Source organism: Chlamydomonas reinhardtii, chromosome 4 (assembly GCF_000002595.2).
Source record: "Chlamydomonas reinhardtii strain CC-503 cw92 mt+ chromosome 4, whole genome shotgun sequence".
Taxonomy (NCBI): domain Eukaryota; kingdom Viridiplantae; phylum Chlorophyta; class Chlorophyceae; order Chlamydomonadales; family Chlamydomonadaceae; genus Chlamydomonas; species Chlamydomonas reinhardtii.
In genome coordinates, this window is record NC_057007.1 from 591,950 (window position 1) to 610,864 (window position 18,915).

Consider the following 18,915-nt stretch of genomic DNA (forward strand, 5'->3'; position numbering starts at 1 on the left):
CACCACCAGCAGCCCCGCGCTGCCTGCTGCCTGCCGCCACACTACCCACCTCCTGCGTGCCCGGTTCCAAGCCTGCTGCACCCCAGCAGTCCAACGCCGCCGCCGCCACCTTCTGCCTCCTGGTCTTGCCAGCAGCAGGTGAAGGCTCCAGCGAAGGGCCCCGCACTGCCCTCTGACCCGCCATCACGATTCCCGACAGCGACAGCGTCCGCATCCGCCTCGTCGTGCGCGCGCCGGCTTGTCACGTGCCCGGCCGGCTCATCCTCAGCCCGGAGGCCGCGCGTAAGGGACTGCAATTGAAGGGGTGGCGCAAGTGTTAGGAGAAGCGTCAGGGGCAGTGTCAGGGGGGGCGGCAGGGTTGGTGGTGCCCACCGGCGCCGAATCCGTCAGGGAAGCTGCGGGGCGCACGCCTAAGCAGCCGTAAGCCACCCCACGACTGCAAGAACGCTATGTGCAGACTCGCCCCCCCTCCGCGCGAAAGTCCGGAAACCCTCAAGCTGCCGTTCCCCATCGCATCGATAGCAGGAGTGTGCCAGCTGGCGGCCGTTGCCCGCAACTGGAGGCGCCGTTAACGCGGCCCCGTGCGCGCACCCGCTGATGTCAGGTGATCGGGCGACGGGCGCCCCGACTCAGCGAAGCTCCCGCGCTTCCTCCGTCAGGCTTCACGTGCGTATCCTCGTATGCGGCTGCTACGCTGCGACACCTGAGCTAGTATGCCAAGGTCTTCGGAGGAACTAAAGCTGTGTCGCCGCCTAGAAAATGGCTGTGAGAAGTCCATTCAGCAAAGACGTCAGTCCCAGCGGTGCGCACGCCTATTGCTCTTTAGTTCACGGATTCCTTAGCATTAGCGTACATAAAAATGGAAAATCAAAGAGGGCTGGGAGGGTCGGAAAAGTATCTCGAGCAGCCGAAAGTCTGCCGCGCTTTCAGTGGAGTGGGTGTCACATGTGCTACTTGGCTAGAAATAAAGTATTCGGCAGATATTCTTAATAGTATGAGGTTTCAGATGTTGGTGGCGAGGCGGCCCAGCCTGCAAGCTTGCTTTGATGGGCAGGCCCGACAGTCTTGAGGCCGCTGACTCACAGGCGCTACATAAGCGCACTTAGTTAGGCAGTGGATGAGATCAGGCAAGGGTTCAAGGTGAGGAAGCGCTGTGAGATTTGCGCTCTCTTTCGGCGGTTAGTGCGACGTTGCGGACCGACCAGGGATACACAAGGCCATGTAAACCACGCGGGAAGCTATCAGAACTCTGCTTCCTACGACGCCCAGAAAGACGACCATGGGAGAGCAGATGAAGGGCGAGGCGAGTCCGGAACCTGGTCCCGAACAGGTTGCATCGCAAGGAACGCCTGCACACAAGGTCACACACTGTCCGCAGTCATTGATGCTACGTTCGGTCCATAATCTAGAGTTTCCAATTTAACCGGTAGGGGTTCTGGGACACTGCGGCGACGCGGCTGTTCTTGGAAACCCCCTGACTTGTCAGTTCCCACGCGCTTTAGTCGCGATTATAGCTTTACTTCAAAATAGAGCAGCCCGGCAGGCACATGCAGCTTCTACGCCCTTGTGGAGCTCGCATGTTGCGCGCCATGATGCACATTGCGCGGGTCATGTGCAATCGCTATCTCTGCGGCATGCTATTCGATACGACACATGCACATGTATAATAACTTCTGCACAAGGCAGATTTCCGCCGGTGCCCCGGACCCATCTACAAAATGTAAACCCTGCGTGCACAGTCCTCGCGTTCTCCACGGACCACTCAAACGCATGTCCAATTCTCAGCCGGGAACTGACCCGGTGCAGCACCCGGCGCCCGAAAAGTCCTGGGGGCGTCCCCACTCGTGTGCCATGCGCGCAGCGGCAACCGCAGCAACAAGGTGCAAAGGCGTCTAGGGCGGTAACGTCGGCAACCCCGGACGCGCCAGAGCCGGTGATGGAGCGCGTCAGCAACTCAGGCGGCAGCCGAAAGGCCTTTGCCAAGGTGGAGCTGTGGGGTTGAGAGGGCTGGAGGGAAGGGCCGGGGAGACCAGCGCCATGTGCCAGCCCCTTCTTGAGGCTGGCGATTTGAGGTGTCAGATGCGGTGACCTGTTGTGAGATAGGCACGTAGGGGTTAAGCAGGTCGCGAAAGGAAGGGACGGAATGGATATGAAGATGGATGGAGTTTAGCTTGCACGCGAGGCGGCAGCTGGAAGGGCCTCGGCGCCCTCCTACTCTTGGCCCCTTCCCCCCCTGCAACCACATGCACACACACCTCCCTGCCTTCACCCTCCCCCCCCTCCCCCAAGGCCTTCACCTCGCTGCTCGGGCTGCAGCTGGCCAAACCCGAGGACCTGGATCCAGACACGCTGCGAAGCCCGCCCTTTCCCCGCTACACCCCCGCGCTGTCCGAGCTCAGCGTGCAGCAGCTGCGGCCGTACTTCCTCAACCGCACCTACACAGACACAGACGTGAGCTACTTGACCTCTTGGCGAGCGAGAGAGCTGTTGGGGCGGGACAGGCAATGGCGGCCGGATGTCGGCGAGGGCATGAGGGCGGGTGGGCGTACGCGTCACCCAATGTGGACACACGCCACCTGCGCGCTGCTGTCACCCAAATGCCTCCCCCAAAAAAACAAACCGCACACTCCCCCCCTCCCCCCCCCCCCGACACCCCGCCCGCTTCCTCCCCTCAGGTGGGCTACCTGGCCTTCTTCTCCGCCATGCACCTTGTGGCGCTGGTGGGCGGCCCGCTCACCTACAGCCCGGAGTGCCTGCAGCTGTGCCTGGCGGGGTGAGAACAGCAGCGGGAGGGGGAGGAGCAGGCGGAGGGGTGGCGTGGAGGGCTTGGCTTTATGCCCTGGGTCTGGGTAAGACTGGGCATATGTTTGACTACCCCCATGGCCCCCTCCTTCAAACTTGTAAGTCAATCGCGCCGTTTGAACGGGGCTGCCATCGCTTGCAACTGTCGCTTTTGCCTGTGCTCTGCTAGTTTGGCTTGGTTTGGTTGAGTTTGGGCTGGGCTGGGCTCCTCCCACTCCCCGCAGCTACGTGGTGACGGGCATGCTGGGCATCTCCATGTCGTACCACCGCCAGCTCAGTCACAAGTCCTTCCGCTGGGTCAAGCCGCTCGAGTACCTGCTGGCCTACTGCGGCGCCCTGGCCTTCGAGGGAGACCCAATAGAGTGGGTGAGTGCGTGGCACTGGCAGTGTGACATGAGTGGGGGGGAGTGGGGCCTGAGTGTGTGTTGGAGAGAGAACCGGTGCGGGCACTGAGTGGGTGGGCGACAGACATGCAATTCCGTTCCCGCTGGCGCCCCCGACCCCCCACGCCCCCCCCCGCACCCCACGCAGCCGTTCAAATCGGTAAACGGGCATCCTACCCGCAGCATGTGGGCATCTTACATGGGCTGTGGTTCAGCTCCAGGCCGCCAGCCGCCGCCGGCGCCATCCATCACACCTGGTCGCGCAGGCAGCAGCACCACTACCATCAGCACCGGGGCTGCAGCTAGCGGGCCCATTAAGGGACCAGCGGGCAGCAGGCGGCGGTGACCCACGCGCACCAGCAGCAGCACCTTATGCTGGATCCCGTGCTGGCGTATGTTCCGCGGCCGTACTGGGACCCGCAGGGCTGGTGGCACATCCCAGACCGATGGGTTGATACTTACAATCCGCCCGTGCACGCGTGGAGCAAATACAGCAGCCTCGGGGGCGGCGCAGCCTCAGCGCACGTCTGTCCACCCGCACGCAGTAGATAGGCGTAGTGGCTTGCGCTTCCGGACGCGGGATATGCCATTGCAACGGGGCTGCAACGTGTAACGTATTACCAGGTCGAGCAATGCATGCATGCGCACGTGAGCACGTGGGTGTAATCGGGGCTGGCTGGCACGAGTTTGAGCTGGAGGTGGAAGGATGGACCACGCCAAGGGGCAGAAGAGGGTAGGTTGACACATTACCGCAAACATATGTTACAATTGAAGGGCGGGTCGTACTTATCTCCCTGTAATGCATCTTCTTGCCTAGCACCCAAGCTCACACGCTTGGTTGTGTGGAGTGTCCCTTTGCACTACAAGGCGGGTTATCGTACCATGTGCACGAACCCGCTGTATATGTTCCAGGAGTCAGCGCTCTGAGCGGTCAGTGCACACCGCCGCTGCGCACCTAGGAACGACCAGCAGCTTGCAGCTCTTCAGAGGCGTGCACAATCATGGCTACATAGCTAAGCTTGCACCGTATAGGCCCGACAGAACACATGGATTCAGTTGCAAAACGGTCACACAAGACATGTCAAGCAAGCTCAACGCCAGGTAGACCTGTGCTCAAACTGCTGGGGTCCATATCCGGGATACAGCGAGCAATCACGCGGACAGGACGGAAAGAGATCAACACGTCGTACTACGTAAGGAGGAGTCAAAACAGGGCTCAATCAAGGTAGTCCTACCAGGCCATCCGTCGCCCGAAGGACCGACAACTAACGCACACGCAAGCGCCAGCACATATGGTACCCTACAGTTTCAGAACACAGCGTCAGGGAGCCATTGGGCCACGGCCCAAGCATCCATTCGTCTCAATATCTGCCTCTTGCGGCAAGCCGGCAACGCGGCGTTCTATTGTCTATCATCAATCAATCAAGGGGAAGCAGCAAGGATTAGCAGCCGCGACTATGCACGCTGCCATCCACGGCTTGCTTGCTAAGGGTTCTATCCTGAGGCCAATCAATGTTCCCTCAGGCCAATCTGGCTCTGACACACATGTAAGCACTCCTTTATTCATTTGACAGCCGCCGCTCATCACTGACGCACTGCCCGCCTGTAGCTAGCCCGCCTCATGCCCGAGCGATCTGGCCCTGCCGCCATCACCAGATGAAGCGCCGCGCCCGCTCGCTGCTCAGCGCCCTGCGCAGCGCGGGGTGCGCCAGTGCCTCCTCCACCCCTAGCCGCTGCGCCGGGTCCGCCGCCGCCATGCCCTTGAGCAGCTGCCGCAGCGCTGGCGAGGCGTGCCGGTGCGGCGGCAGCTCGCCACTGGCCCGGAAGGCCTCCATCTCCGGCCCCGACTCGGTGCCGCACACCAGCGCCGCGCCGATCACGCCCACCGCGTAAATGTCGCTCTTGGCGGCTGGCCAGCTGGGCAGGTCGCGCTCGTTGGCCGCGAAGGTGCGGCGCGCCAGCGTCTCAGGGGCCTGGTAGCCCTTCGTGCCCCGCCGCCCCCCGACCTCCGAGACCAGGCGGCCCTGGCTGTCTAGTGGCGTCACCAGGCCGAAGTCGGTGATCTTAACAAGCCGGTCCGTGCCAACCAGAAGGTTGTCCAGCTTCAGGTCACGGTGAGCCAGCCGCGCGCGGCCGTGCAGGTCGCGCAGGCCCAGCAGCACCGAGGCCAGCACCACGCGCACCGCGGTCTCGGGCAGCCGGTAGCCGGACGTGTCCTCCGAGTCGGCGTCAAAGGCGGCGGCGGCGCCGCCCGCGGCGCAGTGCGCGAGCACGCGGTGGCCCGTCTGCAGGTGCGGGAAGGGCGGCAGCGGCAGGTAAGGCACAGAACGGTACGCCTTAAGGCATGGGTCACGTACTCATGATTGCAGACAGAAGCACGAGCGGAAGGTGGATTGCTTGTTTGCCGCAAGACCTATCAACCCCGTCCCCCCCGCCCGCTCCCTACCCTCTCTCTTTTGATTGCGCTAGCTGCCCCGAATCTGTTCCATCCGCCGCACCAATCAATGCACCCACCACACCACACCGCACCGCACCGCACCCACTCACCACCACGTCAGTCAGCGACTCCCGCGCCACCTCCATCACGATGCGCCCGACGTGCAGGTTGGCGATGCCGCAGCCTCGGGGCGGCACGTCCTCCCCGGGTGTCAGCACGTCGACGTAGGCCCCCAGCACCTTGACCAGGTGCCGCGAGTCCAGCGCCTGAACCGCCAGCACCGCCGCCGCCTCCTTGGCATGCATCTCCACAGAATGCGGCGTTTCGCCGCCCGCCGCCAGGCCCTCCAGGTCCAGAGCGCAGGTCTTCACCGCCGCCTCAAACGTGTGGCTGCTGCTGGTGGCAGTGGCGGTGCAGGAGGCCGCCGCCGCCAGGCCAGAGGAGGAGGCGGCGGAGGAGGCGGTGGCGGACTGGCGCTCTGTGACCTCCCAGCAGTCGACGCAGCCGAAGGCGCCCTGGCCCAGGTGCCGCTTGAGGCGGATGAGCTCGAAGGGCTGCGTGGCGTGGCGTGGCGGGGGGGGGCATGCATCAGCAGCAGGTGGCAGGTGGGGTGTGAAGAGCTGTGCCGGGGGATTGTGTATGCATGTACGGCAGGCGTGCGCATCGCAGCGTGCTCGCAGGATGCAGGTCTGGGTTAGCGTACACACGCACACACTCCGCAGCCCCATGAACTTCCTAAACCCGCCTTCAGGTACGGTACCCCGCGTCTATCTCGCTCACGTGTTCAAAACCACCGCGAGGCCACCCACCCACGCACGCACTAAACCCACAGCGTACAAGCCACCCGCCCACCTTGGAGGCGCCGCTGGTGAAGCGCTGCATGAGCTCGCGCACGTTGGCGACAACAATGTCCTCCTCCTCCTGAATGGCCTCCTGGATCCGCTGATTCCGGGCCTCCGCCTCCTGCACCTTCTTCTGCGCTTGCCACATCTGCTGCGCCTGCTGCAGCTGCTGCATCCGCATCTGCAGGCTTTGGTCTTGCTGCTGGTGCGGCTGGCGCGGAGCCGGCATGCCGCCGTGCACCAGGACCGGCTGCGGCTGCACCGCCGGGTGCGGGTGCGGGTACGGCACGCAAGCCACGCGGTTGGCCAGCTGGATGTTGTGCTGCTGCCGCTGAAGCAGCTGAGGCGCCATCAGGAGCTTGACCGGAGCCCCCACGAGCAGCCGCGGCGCCGCCACGGCCGCGGCGCCAGCGGTAGCCTGAACCACAGGCGGCCCCATCATCGGTTGCACCGCCGGCCGCGCCACGTACCGCGGCCCCGCCTGCTGGTGCTGGTGCTGGTGCTGGTGCACTGGCGTGATGGGCGGCGGCGGCGGCCGGAAGGCCACGAGCTTGGGCGCCACCGCGCCGGCGACGGGGGCCACCATCCCGCAGGGCACGGCGGCGGCAGTGGCGACGGGGGCCACCATCCCGCAGGGCACGGCGGCGGCAGTGGCGACGGGGGCCACCATCCCGCAGGGCACGGCGGCGGCAGTGGCGACGGGTGCCACCATCACCCGGCAAGGCACGGCGGCGGCGGCGGCGGCGACGGGTGCCTCCATCCGGCGGTAGGGCACGGCGGCGGCGGCGGCGGCGACGGGTGCCATCACCCGGCGGGCGACGGCGGCCGCGACGTGCGCTGCCTTCTCGATGGCGGCAGTGGCGAGGTGGGGCAGCAGGCACCCTACCAAGCTGCGGAGCATCAGGCCCGAGCCACTGCTGCTGCCAGGGCCAGTGCCAGCGGTGGCCGCCTTGCCGCCCTCGTCGCCCTGCACCCGCATGGGCGGCCGGTAGGGGCGGCAGCGGCCCTCCATGCGGCGGGCTCCTGATGATGAGCCAGCAGTCGCAGGAGCAACAGCGACGGTGGTGGCGGCGGCGGCGTTGGACTGCTGGGGTGCAGCAGGCTTGGCACCGGGCACGCAGGAGGTGGGTTGTGTGGCGGCAGCAGGCAGCGCGTGCCTGCTGCTGGTGGAAGAGGCGGATGGGCGACGGCGAACGGATGGGAAGCCAATCCTCACTGAGGCGGTCGTGCTGGTGCCAGCAGTCTTGTTGCTGCCACCATTCTTGTTGCTGCAGGTGTTGGTGTTGGTTTTTGTCGAGGGCGCCTGCTGGTGCGATGAGCCGTTGGAGACCCCACCGCTGCCGGAGGCCGCGTCAGACCCGCTGCCGCCGCTGCTAGGAGAGGGCGCGGGCACATGGCCAGCCTTAGCCGTGGTCGAGGCGCCACCGCCAAAGGCGGCACGGCGCTTAGCCGCCAGAAGCTTGGCACGGAAACCGCCGGTCGGATTGATGGGTTTGGCCGCGGCCTTGTGCTCGCCGCCCTTGGACAGGAGACCGCGGGCGCTGGACTTCTGGTTGTTGCAGTCCTGTTGGAGGGCGCGGGCGGGGCAGGGCGGGGTCAAAAAGCGTCGAGGGGCGGGCGAGCGAGGAGCGAGCAGCAGGCGCATGCGCTAGATGGAGCGAGTTTGGAACATCGACCCGCACCCTAGCTATCGCAACCCTTCCCTCCCGGTCCTGAATGCACGCACCTGCATGTTGCTGCTGTGCCCTATGTGCCGCTCCTTGGCCTTCAGCAGCCTCGCTCGCGAAGTGTGCTGCTGCAGCTCCAGCAGGTCGCAATCCTGCACACACAGGCAGATGAGGGCTAGTTACACCATATGTCAAAAGACGGCAACGGCCCCACAAACGAGCTTCCACTGCGCAAGTGTTCCAGACATGTCAGTTGCAGGTCGTTGTTGCAGGGCCCGAACAGCTATGCAGACCTCACCACTGACCTCCCAATCACCACCACTGAGTACCCCTATGATTGTTTCACTCACCATACCGCTAGGCTGCCCTTGCCGCCGCATACAGAACGGGAGAGCCTGGGCGAGCACAACGGGGAAAGGTTGCAGCTTAGCGATGTGCCGCCTCAGCTCGCCAGGGGCGGTGTCACTGGTCCAACGTCTTACAGCAATGCACAATGTGACTGGTGAAGCGGCTCCTTGCGCCAGGACCAGCGAGAGCAGGGAGTGCGCACAGCCGAGATCATCCATCGAGGGACCCAGCCCCGCACCACGCCTAATCCAACTAGCTTGCGTGACCATTGCTTCAATGTAACTTCCTCAGCTGCCTTTGAGTGCGTGAAACAGGTGGGTCCGCTGGTCCGCAGCAGCCTCAGGCTTACCAGGAGCGCGTTTCCGTCCGTCGGAAGCGTGTTCGCCTCTTGCAGTGCCGCCCACTCGATGCGTGTCGCCACAAGCAACAAGTGTCACAGTGAGCCGATGCTGTAAGTTGAGGGCCTTTGATAGGAAAAGCGAGGAAGAAGACGCAAGTCAGAAATAGTTAGCTAGGCGAGGCTCTGGGGCTTGAGAGGAAAGCTAGTTGTATGTATGTGTATGAGCTCACTGAAAGCTTTTGCTATAGAACGCCGCGCGTGGCTCAAGTAAAGAATGGCCCCCAAACGAAAAGGAGCCCCATCCCGCTTGACCGTGGGTTGACCCGCGCGGAATGCCCTGGAAAGCTGCTCCATATGAATACCTTAATTTGCTAAGCCAGCCTTAAGTGACAGCGCTTGGAGCCAAGCGCACCCAGTAGCGCGCCTGCAAGTAGTGCCGTGGCCGCGCCTGCGCTGCGGTTGCTGCAAAGCGGGTGCAAAGGCAAAAGCTGAATTCTGTGCATGCATAAAAAGCGCTGGAAGAGAGCTGAAAGCGTACACAGGCGCTTTGAGCCCGCAGCGCGGACTTGCTCCAGCCCAGCCATGCGCCCAGCAGCCCTGATGCGCTAATGCAAGAGATTCTGCAAAATTTGCATAGCAAGCGCTTTGAGGAGCTAGGGCTGAGCCGGATGCGTTTTCCCGCGCTTGGGCGCTGCGCCCGGTGCCTTGCCGCGGGCTTGACAGCGGCCGAGTGCAGGCGTCGCAAGGAAACGTATGCCAGATCCATAGCTAGCTATGACCCGCGGCGGGTCGCGGACACTTTAGGCGGCCAGCGGGCTCACTTGGTGTTGCTACCGTGAAGGAACCGCGAATGCAGCGCTATTGTGTGTGATATTGATGTGGTGTCTTGTGCGTGTACGTATGCTCTATCTGGAGTAAGCCGCAGCGGCACTGCGCGTGCTGCAGCTACGCAGCCGGCGACAACGCAGAATCATGCTGATGAAAGTTCTCGGGGCGGCACGCTCCCACGAGCGCCTAGCCGCCTACCATCAATCCTTGAGCTTGAATGCAACATTACATGAGGGAACTATAATGCAGGGCTGAGGCGCAAAGAGTTCAACCCTCCCAAGGTTGGCTGCGGCCTATGCCTGCGTGCCGCCTATAAACTCCTCCCGCCCAGGGGTGCCAGTGTGCTCCAGCCTCTATCTCACACAGGCTCACACTCACGCACGCGCGCCCTCGCTTCCATCCTGCTGTGCCGCCGGCGGCGGCAGCACGCGGCTTAACATTGACGGGCTGACAATGCCCGACAAGCAAGAGCTCCCCATCCTCCTTTCCTCCTCCATTCACCATGCATGCCTCACCTGCCGGCCCTCCTTTTGTAGGTTGTAGCAGTGCCAGGCTGATACAAACTCCCCCATCCGCGCACCCATCCATCCAGACCCATCCCCCCGCGCGCCGCTGGCCCATTCGGCCACTCCCTCTATCTGATCTTCATTGCATGTGTGTTCCACTACCGATCCGTGTTGCCTCGATGATCCCTCATCTTTCGCAGGCGCGTGAGCTGCGTCGGCAGGTCCCGCTTGCACCCAAAGCATTCATTGGCAGGGGCGCGGGTCAGCCCGTGGGTTCAACCTGTTCACTGCTGTTCACTTGCACATACCGCATAGACGACGCATGCAGGTTGAATGGCCGGGCTAACCTACCCAAGCAAGGGGACACCCGGTTGCGTAAGGGCATAAGGGCAACTGCTGCAGCATGTCCGGAAGTACGCACGTGACCCGCCGTGCGTTTCGGGTTTTGTGGCGTCAGGCGGCTACGACTGCGTTCCCAGGGCTTCTGTGGCCCCGGTCATATCAGCAAGCGGCGATAGCAACACAGGACCACGATGCCACCTACCCAGGATGGAAGGTGGCACAGTTTCGATAGGTATAACCGGACGGATGGAGGGCACCAAAGGGGTGGAGAGCCAGCATGAAAGGCAATAACCGGACGCACGCACACAATGAAAGCTGTGGCAGTTCCCTTGCACAACTGTGAACACGTGCGCGTTCACAGGCGCCCGGCACTCTCTGTAAGGTTGGCACGGCAATGCAATGTCTGGCACTACTCAAGCATCATCTGTAACTTCGGACAAAATGGCATCAGCTAGCAGCACATGTGTACAAAGGGTGCCGCTCAGAAGAAGAAGTCCGGGGTGATCATATGAATTGACTTGTCATTCTTTGACGATGCATGAAAGCTAATGCGCAGCCCCGCAACCCCACCGTACGTACGTGCCCCGACCCTTAAAACACGTCCACCTGCATGCACCACCGGTCCGGCACTGCTCCCGCTACCTCTCGACCGCTACCATACATGACAATTGCCTGTCAGTCGCCAGCTGCTGGCCTGCTACAAACAAACGAGGTTTCTAGGGTCGCGACCAACTGCCGCCACCCTCATGCCTTTGAGAGGACGTACAGGTGGGTTGCCAGCGCCTGACCATCACGCCCGCCTGCGTAGAGCAGCGCAAGTAAGAGCAATGTCAAGGGATTGCGGGTACAAACAAGTAGCACCTGAGGACGACGTAGCCCACAAGCTGGTGACAGCGCGCAGTGTCAGAAACCACACACGACGTGCAGTGCGGCTGTGTGCCACATCTGGGCAGCACACGATCGGGTTCTCACACTGCAAGGCATTGATTGGCTCTCCACCCCGCGGCTCGCACCCACAAACAATTACATCCCAGCCGACCCAAGCCACAGTACGGCACGCACGCGCGTGTGCAGGATTGGACGCACCTGCAAGCTCCTCGTGGGATGACACGCGCCAGGGCGCCACGCCGCAGCCACCAGCCCTCACAGCTTGCCCCTTCTGCTCTGCCTCCGCCGGCGCCGCCTTGTGCCCCGCCGCCTCCACCACCGCCCCCGCCGCCTCCGCCCCCGCCGCCCCCGCCGCCGCCTCTGCCTCCGCCTCCGCCGCTTTCTCCAGCATCTGACCCATTGCTTGCGGGCCCCTGTCGATGGAATCAAAACAGAAGGGACACAGGAGAAACGGTTAATTAAGGGGACGTTATTGTGCAAAGGGAGGTCACAGGCACAGCCCGGCCGCATCATGCAAGCGTGCATGTGCTTGCTGAGAGCTGTCGGCCTTCCAATCAGTGCAAATCATCCGACCCATGCATCGTACGTAGCCGTAATCGTAATTGTAGCTGTAAATGCATCGCGGCCACAATTGCGCACTGTGCATACGGATTGGCACACTGCAACGAGGCATGCAGGCAAGGAATTCCTTGCGTCCTGCCCCCCCCCCGGCTCGTTATCGTTGGTTTTGGTTTAGGTTGGGCTGGTTAGGCTGGTATTTACAACCCTCCCTCTCCCGCCGGCCGCCAGCCGCACCTCAGTGTGACCAATACGAGGCGGCCGTGCAGCGCCGTCACTCGCGACATCTCCCCCAGGTACTGCAAAGCATGGAGCGAGGCGTCACGTGTTGCGAGGGCGTCATTACTGGCTGGCGTTTGTCCATGGGTTATTAGCTAACACGTACGGTATGAGCGGGGGTTGCTAAGCTAGTACGGCAGGTGCCCGGGGGATTCGGCGCGGAGTGTCAGTGCCGAGCCTGCACGTGGTCACGCCGTGTGTCCTAGCGGCGGGTGCCGTACGGCTCATGAGCGGTGTCCCGAGACATGCTGCACAAGCAAATCCGATCAACTCCTTATCATTGGCAACAGGTCATGTAACGTTTGGACGAATGCATCCGCAAAAGTAGCCTCCATCCAGTCGCCCACCAACCTACCTTGAACACGACCTGTAGCTCTGCGGAACTCTTGCGCCACTGGCCGCCTTTGTTGCCGGTGTCGCTGCTACTGCTGCTCACCGCACCCGTGGCAGTAGCAGGTGCCGCAGAAGCATGCACAGCCTCAGGCGGCGCCAGGTCAACCGCGGGGGACCAGAGCGCATCCAGTGTGGCCTGTTTGGGTTGGGATCGTATTGTGTTCATAAGTATGTGGGAGTGGCCAACGAGGTACGCGTAGAAGGACGGGGCCCCCGATCGGTAGCTAGCCGCCCGAGAGCCATGGGTGTCGGCATGCTCCGCACGCGTGCATCTTCCATTGAGCCTGGCACTATCCATTATGCCCCATTCATCACTGCAAACCGTATGTGGTTAAAGAAATCCCGTGCCGTACCTTGTCAACCACCAGGTCGTAGTAACCGCTGGCGGTCTGACTCATGGCGGTTAGGTCCCCAACCAGCCAACGAACTGCGCCACCGTGGCAACCGCTCTGCAGCGGTTGCACAGCCCTGGCCGTGCGACTCTTCACCTCCACCTCCTCCTCGCGCTCCTGCTGTTGCGCATGTGCTGTGGCCTCAACGGGTGCAGCTGTAAGCACCTCGGCAGCAGCAGCAGCAGCAGCCGCCGCCGCCAACAGGGGCAGGATCCTGCAGCCGTCGCTGTCCGTGCTGAGGCAGACGCTGGCGCCGTCACGCGAACTGCCCTTCGGGCTGCTACAGCCGCTGTCTCCCTCCACGACGATGCCTGTGCTGCTGCTGCGCCTGCTACTGCCGTTGATGTTGCTGCAACTGCCGTAGTAGGAGGCAATGCTGGCGGCGTCGCTGACGGCGCCAGCGTCTGCTACAGCCGCCACCGCCCCAAGCGCCAGCCCACCAGCGCCGTCTACCGCGATAGCAACACCGCTGCTACAGTCAGCAGCGCACGCACTGCTGCTGCCATCTGTGCGACCGCCGCCGCAGATCTCCGTACCGCCGATGCCGTACTTGGTATCCATGAGCCGTACCACCTCGGGCACATAGTCCACATTGTCCACATGTGGGTAGCCCTGCAAGTAGCGGGGTTCCGACACGGGGCATGAGGTGAGGCGGAATGGGTTTGGGCATGGGAGGTGTCGTTTGGGCTGCAGGTAGCCGGGGAGAGGGCGGCCGACTCGTATGTCCTCACCCTAGCTATCAACGCAGCGATGTTGTCACAACGCCGCCGCGTGCATGACAATGCATGCAATCATGCCCGCATGATTATAATCTGTGACCCTAATCGGGCTTGAAGAACTCTCCCCGCGAGTCCCAGGGCTATTCATTACACATGCCCGCCGTCCACGGCCCCACGCGCGCACCTGCTGCCACATCTGGTAGCCGAGGGCGCTGTTGCCGCACCCAGCCACCAGCGCCCGCTGCCCCAACCAGCCACTGCCGCTGCCTCTGCCGCTGCCTCCACCTGTAGCGCTGGCTCCGCCCCAGCCCCCGGTTCCAACGCCGGGCTGAGCGCCATATCCCGATCCCGATCCCGATTCCGATTCCGTTCCCGATCCCGATCCCGACTCGGCGGGTAACGGCGGCGGCGGCGCCAGTCGTGTGAGGGCCGTCATGAGTGTGTCCATGGCGCCCGCCTCCGTGTACCATTCGTGTGTGGCGTCGGCCTGTGGAGTACAGGGGTGGCGAGGAAGGAGGGCTCGGCGTCCGAGCCCAACAAAACACCGCCGGTAGAGCCCCATAGTCATCGGACAGACCCGCAACCGACCTAAGGCAAACCACTCTGTTTACGCCCTCAGGACAACATGGAACCCATCCAGGGCCCCCTGGGCATCCCCCGGATCTTTCGCCATTTCCTGCGCTTCGCTAGTTCCGCTAGGTTTGCTTTAATTTGGGCTGGTATCTATTCACCCCCCCCCCCCCCCCACACACACACACACACACATACGCACCTCCCGCCCTCACCTCCTTGTATGCTGCGGCCCAGTAGTCGAACGAGCTGAAGTCGGCCAGGCCCAGAGGCAGCCGGCTGCGGGTCAGCTGGTGAGGGGGCGGCGGCAGGAGCGGGGGGGGAAGGGTGTGTGGTCAGGGACGTGTGTTCATTTCAACGTGCGCGCAGGTGCGTAAATTTTGCGAGCACACGGGCAGGAATGCAGCAACACTCTGGGTGCGATGCGACGTGCTAAAATCATTTGCCCCCTGAAAATGCCGCCCTCTCACCTCCTCGCCCTGCCGCACGTCCCGCAGCGGCCACGCCAGCACCGCCACTCCGAACCGCCACTGGCCGCCGCCGCCGCCGCGGACCCAGTGCGGGAAGGGCGCCACCGCCAGCACGGGGCCGCCGCCAGCGGGCTGAGCCGCCGCCGCCGCTGCTGACACACCTGCCACGCCGGCGGTGTCCAAGCTTCCACCTGCTCCTGCCACTGCCCCTGCTCCTGCCGCGCCCACTCCTGCCGCGCCCGCTCCTGCCGCTGCCCCCGCTCCTGCCGCTGCCCCTGCTCCTGCGATCCCCACTGCCCTCATGGCCGCCAGGCTGGGCGGCAGCAGGTACTTGTGCTTGACGGGCGGCAGGCCGGGGCCGGCGGGCGGCATCTCAAATTCCGACACCAGCTCCACCAGCAGCGGCCGCAGCTGATGTGGAAGGGCGTGGAGTAAGGATGCGGCATGTGGGCGCGGAGGTGTCAGCAGCAGGGACTCCCAAGAAGCCTCAGAGGGAGCCCAAATAGTGCCACGTTGACATGGAAGAGCGAGCACGCGTGCAAGAAACGAGAAGCGGATGAAAACACGCACCGACAGGGCACAACATGATGCATGCTGTGCGGGGCACAATACGTTGCAGATCATGGCATGCTGGCACAGGCACGCCTTCCCCGCTTTCTGTAACGACGTACCTGCTTCAACAAGGTGTCGTGCATGCTGAGCGTCTCCCCTTCCTGACTGCCGGCATCCTCCTCGTCTCCCTCCTCTCCCTCGCCCCCCTCGTCATCCGGCAGCAGCGCCGCCGCCAGCCGCACCAGTAGAGCTGTGTCGCCCTGAACCGAGAGGGGAGACGTCGGCGGTGGTGACATCTCCCGTCGTGGATTACCGGGTGGCGTACTTTCGCGCGGAGGTAATCGGAATGCGTGCGTGCGCTACGGATCCATGCAATCTACGGGAGATGAAGCGGTAAGCCGTATGCACACCGCCATCCATGGCGCCGCCGTACGGCAGTGTACGACTTGGCACGGTCCGGCCGGCACGCCCGCACACCTGCAGCCGGGCCTGCAGGCGCTTGCGGCCGGGCTCACACAGCAGCGGCGCCGCGGCCCAAATGGTGCCTGCGGCCGGAAGGTCCTGTGGGTGGGTGTGGGTGGGGATGGACCGGCAGTGTGGGTCGGTGGGGTGGAAGGAAGAGCGTGACAATGGAACGCTTGCCGCCCGCAGACCTCCTGCCGACGCACGGCGGCGTGCCCGCTGCCAGGCCCGTCGCACGAGGCCCTATGCTTCCGTGCCGCAGCATTGCGGCACCGGTTGCGACAGCCCATTTTCAAGCAGGCCATCAACCTCCCCACAAAGCCACTACGACAATCCAACCACGACAAAGCGATCATCCAACCAAGCCGCAGCCTTACCCGCGCTGCTGTTATCACGCGGCGCCTGCGCACCCCCTGCTGCTGCTGCTGCTGCTGGTCTGCCTCCTGGTCTTGCCAGCAGCAGGTGAAGGCTCCAGCGAAGGGCCCTGCGCTGCCCTCTGACCCGCCATCACGATCCCCGACAGCGACAGCGTCCGCATCCGACTCGTCGTGCGCGCGCCGGCTTGTCACGTGCCCGGCCGGCTCATCCTCAGCCCGGAGGCCACGCGTAAGAGACTGCAATTGAAGGGGTGGCGCAAATGTTAGGGGAGGCATCGGGGGCAGTGTCAGGGGGCGGCAGGGTTGGTGTGCCCACCGGCGCCGAATCCGTCAGGGAAGAAGCTGCGGGGCGCGCCCCACGGGCGCACCGTGGGGCGCATCCGTAAGCATCCATAAGCCACCTCACGCACGACTGCATAGAACGCTATGCAACCCCCCCCCCCCCCCGCGCTCAAGTCCGGAGCCCCTCAAGCTGCCGTTCCCCATCGCATCGAGAGCGGGAGTATGCCAGCTGGCGGCCGTTGCCCGCAACTGGAGGCGCCGTTAACACGGCCTCGTGCGAGCACCCGAGGAACTTTGCCTCCTGTCCGCTAAGACGGCCGTAACGTACTTAATAGGACATCAAAACGCATACGCACCTCATACAGCGGGGCCCAGAGGGACTGCGGTACTTCGAGATGCCGGAGCAAGGCGATATTTCGCGAGGTAAAATCAACGAAGTCTGAATCGCTGACCAGCCCTAGATCCGTCAGCATCTCTATGTGATCGGTTGGCGATACGCGCGGGCGCTGGCCGACGAGCGCCCGGTCTCAAGCGAAGCTCCCGCGCTTCCTCCGTCGGGCTTCACGTGCGTATCCTCGTCTGCGGCTGCTGCAACGCTGTGGCACTCAAGCTAGTATGCTAAGGTCTTCGGAGGAGCTAAAGCTGTGTCGCCGCCTAGAAAATGGCTGTGATAAGTCAAATCAGCCGAGACGTCAGTCCCAGCGGTGCGCACGCCTATACCTTTTTTAGTTCACGGATTCCTTAGCATTAGCGTGCATAGAAATGGAAAATCAAAGAGGGATGAGAGGGTCGGAAAAGTATCTGGAGCAGCCGAAAAGCCTGCCGCGCTTTCAGTAGAGTGGGTGTCACATGTGCTACTTGGCTAAAATCTATGTACTCTACATATATCCTTATGAGTATGAGGTTTCAGATGTTGGTGCGAGGCGGCCCAGGCCACCTGCAAGCTTGCTTTGATGGGCAGGCCCGGCGACAGTCTTGAAGCCGCTGACTCACAGGCGCTACACAAGCGCACTTAGTTAGGCAGTGGATGAGATCAGGCAAGGGTTCAAGGTGGGGAAGCGCTGTGAGATTTGCGCTCTCTTTCGGCGGTTGGTGCGATGTTGCGGGCCAACCAGGGATAGACAGGGCCATGTAAACCACGCGGGAAGCTGTCAGAACTCTGCTTCCTATGAAGCCCAAAAAGATGACTGTTGGAGAGCAGATGCAGGGCGAGGCGAGTCCCGAAGAAGGTTGCATCGCAAGGAAAGGTCGCACACTGTCTACAGTCATTGATGCAAGATTTGGGTCACAAAACCAGAGTATCCACTGTAGCCGGTCGGGGTTTGGGGGCGCCACTGCGGCGATGCGGGTGTTCTCGGGGACCTTACTTGTCATTTCCCACACGCTTTAAGTCGCGATTATAGCTTTAAATAAAGATAACAGCCCGGCTTGCACATGTAGCTTCTATGCCCTTGTGGAGCTCGCATGTTGCGCGATATGATGCATGATGCCGCGCGGTGATGTGCAATCCGCAGGTGCTTGCTCATTAATACGGGCACATACACATGTAAAATATTTCTGCACAAGGGAGATCTTTCCCGGTACCCCGGACCCTTTTACAATATGCAAGCCCTGCGTGCACAAACCTCGCGTTCTCCACAGACTTACTCAAAAACATGTCCGATTCTCAGCCGGGAACTGACCCGGTGCACCACACGGCGTCCGAAAAGCCCTGGGGACGTCCCCACTCGTGTGTCATGCGCGCAGCGGCAATCGCAACAACAAGGAGTAGAGGCGTCTAGGGCGGTAACGTCGGCAACCCCGGACGCGCCAGAGCCGGTGGTGGAGCGCGTCAGCAACTCAAGCGGCAGCCGAAAGGCCTTTGCCAAGGTGGAGCTGTGGGGTTGAGAGGGATGGACGGGGGGCGGGGAGACCAGCGCCATGTGCCAGCCCCTTCTTGAGGAGGCTGCTGGCGATTAGAAGTGTCAGATGCGGTGACCTGTTGTGAGATAGGCACGCAGGGCTTAAGCAGGTCGCGAAAGGAAGGGACGGAATGGACAGTAAGATGGATGGAGGCTAGGAGGCGGCAGCTGGAAGGGCCTCGGCGCCCTCCTACTCTTGGCCCCTTCCCCCCCTGCAACCACATGCACACACACCTCCCTGCCTTCACCCTCCCCCCCCTCCCCCAAGGCCTTCACCTCGCTGCTTGGGCTACAGCTGGCCAAACCCGAGGACCTGGATCCAGACACGCTGCGAAACCCGCCCTTTCCCCGCTACACCCCCGCGCTGTCCGAGCTCAGCGTGCAGCAGCTGCGGCCGTACTTCCTCAATCGCACCTACACAGACACAGACGTGAGCTACTTGACCTCTTGGCGAGCGAGAGAGCTGTTGGGGCGGGACAGGCAACGGCGGCCGGATGTCGGCGAGGGCATGAGGGCGGGTGGGCGTACGCGTCACCCAATGTGGACACACGCCACCTGCGCGCTGCTGTCACCCAAA

The 18,915-nt window shown here is 62.9% G+C and overlaps 5 protein-coding genes across 5 annotated transcripts in view; 2 read left to right on the forward strand and 3 right to left on the reverse strand.

Moving 5' to 3' along the window:
* Positions 1-1,382, reverse strand: part of CHLRE_04g217938v5 (uncharacterized protein) — an 11,872-nt gene extending 10,490 nt beyond the window's left edge. The window contains exons 1-2 of the mRNA XM_043061771.1: positions 592-1,382; positions 50-290 (exon numbers count right to left, since the gene is read on the reverse strand). Of these exons, the coding sequence (XP_042925027.1) occupies positions 50-184 (135 nt within the window). The 5' untranslated portion in view covers positions 185-290; positions 592-1,382. The remainder of the gene's footprint in view (positions 1-49; positions 291-591) is intronic.
* Positions 1,383-1,522: 140 nt separating this feature from the next.
* On the forward strand, positions 1,523-3,997 carry CHLRE_04g217939v5 (uncharacterized protein). Its single transcript, XM_043061772.1, has 5 exons — positions 1,523-1,984; positions 2,290-2,451; positions 2,676-2,773; positions 3,027-3,168; positions 3,334-3,997. The coding sequence occupies exons 1-5, from the start codon at positions 1,937-1,939 to the stop codon at positions 3,529-3,531; spliced, it is 648 nt and encodes a 215-aa protein (XP_042925028.1). The 5' UTR covers positions 1,523-1,936; the 3' UTR covers positions 3,532-3,997.
* Positions 3,998-4,046: 49 nt separating this feature from the next.
* Positions 4,047-9,582, reverse strand: CHLRE_04g217940v5 (uncharacterized protein). The gene is made up of 6 exons (XM_043061773.1): positions 8,829-9,582; positions 8,482-8,526; positions 8,191-8,283; positions 6,475-8,028; positions 5,733-6,176; positions 4,047-5,470 (listed from the first exon to the last, which is right to left on the reverse strand). The coding sequence occupies exons 2-6, from the start codon at positions 8,509-8,511 to the stop codon at positions 4,835-4,837; spliced, it is 2,757 nt and encodes a 918-aa protein (XP_042925029.1). The 5' UTR covers positions 8,512-8,526; positions 8,829-9,582; the 3' UTR covers positions 4,047-4,834.
* Positions 9,583-10,720: 1,138 nt separating this feature from the next.
* Positions 10,721-17,702, reverse strand: CHLRE_04g217941v5 (uncharacterized protein). Its single transcript, XM_043061774.1, has 12 exons — positions 16,794-17,702; positions 16,156-16,392; positions 15,794-15,877; positions 15,436-15,576; positions 14,765-15,175; positions 14,510-14,584; positions 13,909-14,211; positions 12,967-13,617; positions 12,576-12,749; positions 12,179-12,240; positions 11,582-11,796; positions 10,721-11,295 (listed from the first exon to the last, which is right to left on the reverse strand). The coding sequence occupies exons 1-12, from the start codon at positions 16,908-16,910 to the stop codon at positions 11,240-11,242; spliced, it is 2,526 nt and encodes an 841-aa protein (XP_042925030.1). The 5' UTR covers positions 16,911-17,702; the 3' UTR covers positions 10,721-11,239.
* Positions 17,703-17,842: 140 nt separating this feature from the next.
* CHLRE_04g217942v5 (uncharacterized protein) overlaps positions 17,843-18,915 on the forward strand; it is a 5,942-nt gene continuing 4,869 nt past the window's right edge. The window contains exons 1-2 of the mRNA XM_043061775.1: positions 17,843-18,306; positions 18,607-18,788. Of these exons, the coding sequence (XP_042925031.1) occupies positions 18,040-18,306; positions 18,607-18,788 (449 nt within the window). The 5' untranslated portion in view covers positions 17,843-18,039. The remainder of the gene's footprint in view (positions 18,307-18,606; positions 18,789-18,915) is intronic.

Bases quoted from the DNA above. Each gene is read 5' to 3' on its own strand.
- CHLRE_04g217940v5 (XM_043061773.1), bottom strand. From the start codon at position 8,511: ATGCGGCGGCAAGGGCAGCCTAGCGGTATG. The intron at 8,284-8,481 runs GTGAGTGAAACA...CTGTGTGTGCAG, and splicing joins AAGGGCAGCCTAGCGGTATG to GATTGCGACCTGCTGGAGCT. The intron at 6,177-6,474 runs GTGGGCGGGTGG...CACGCCACGCAG, and splicing joins TCACCAGCGGCGCCTCCAAG to CCCTTCGAGCTCATCCGCCT.
- CHLRE_04g217939v5 (XM_043061772.1), top strand. From the start codon at position 1,937: ATGGAGCGCGTCAGCAACTCAGGCGGCAGCCGAAAGGCCTTTGCCAAG. The intron at 1,985-2,289 runs GTGGAGCTGTGG...CCCTCCCCCAAG, and splicing joins GCCGAAAGGCCTTTGCCAAG to GCCTTCACCTCGCTGCTCGG. The intron at 3,169-3,333 runs GTGAGTGCGTGG...CACCCCACGCAG, and splicing joins AGGGAGACCCAATAGAGTGG to CCGTTCAAATCGGTAAACGG.
- CHLRE_04g217941v5 (XM_043061774.1), bottom strand. From the start codon at position 16,910: ATGCTGACGGATCTAGGGCTGGTCAGCGATTCAGACTTCGTTGATTTT. The intron at 16,393-16,793 runs GTGCGTATGCGT...CTTCAATTGCAG, and splicing joins TCTGGGCCCCGCTGTATGAG to TCTCTTACGCGTGGCCTCCG. The intron at 15,176-15,435 runs GTACGTCGTTAC...CTTCCACATCAG, and splicing joins ACGACACCTTGTTGAAGCAG to CTGCGGCCGCTGCTGGTGGA.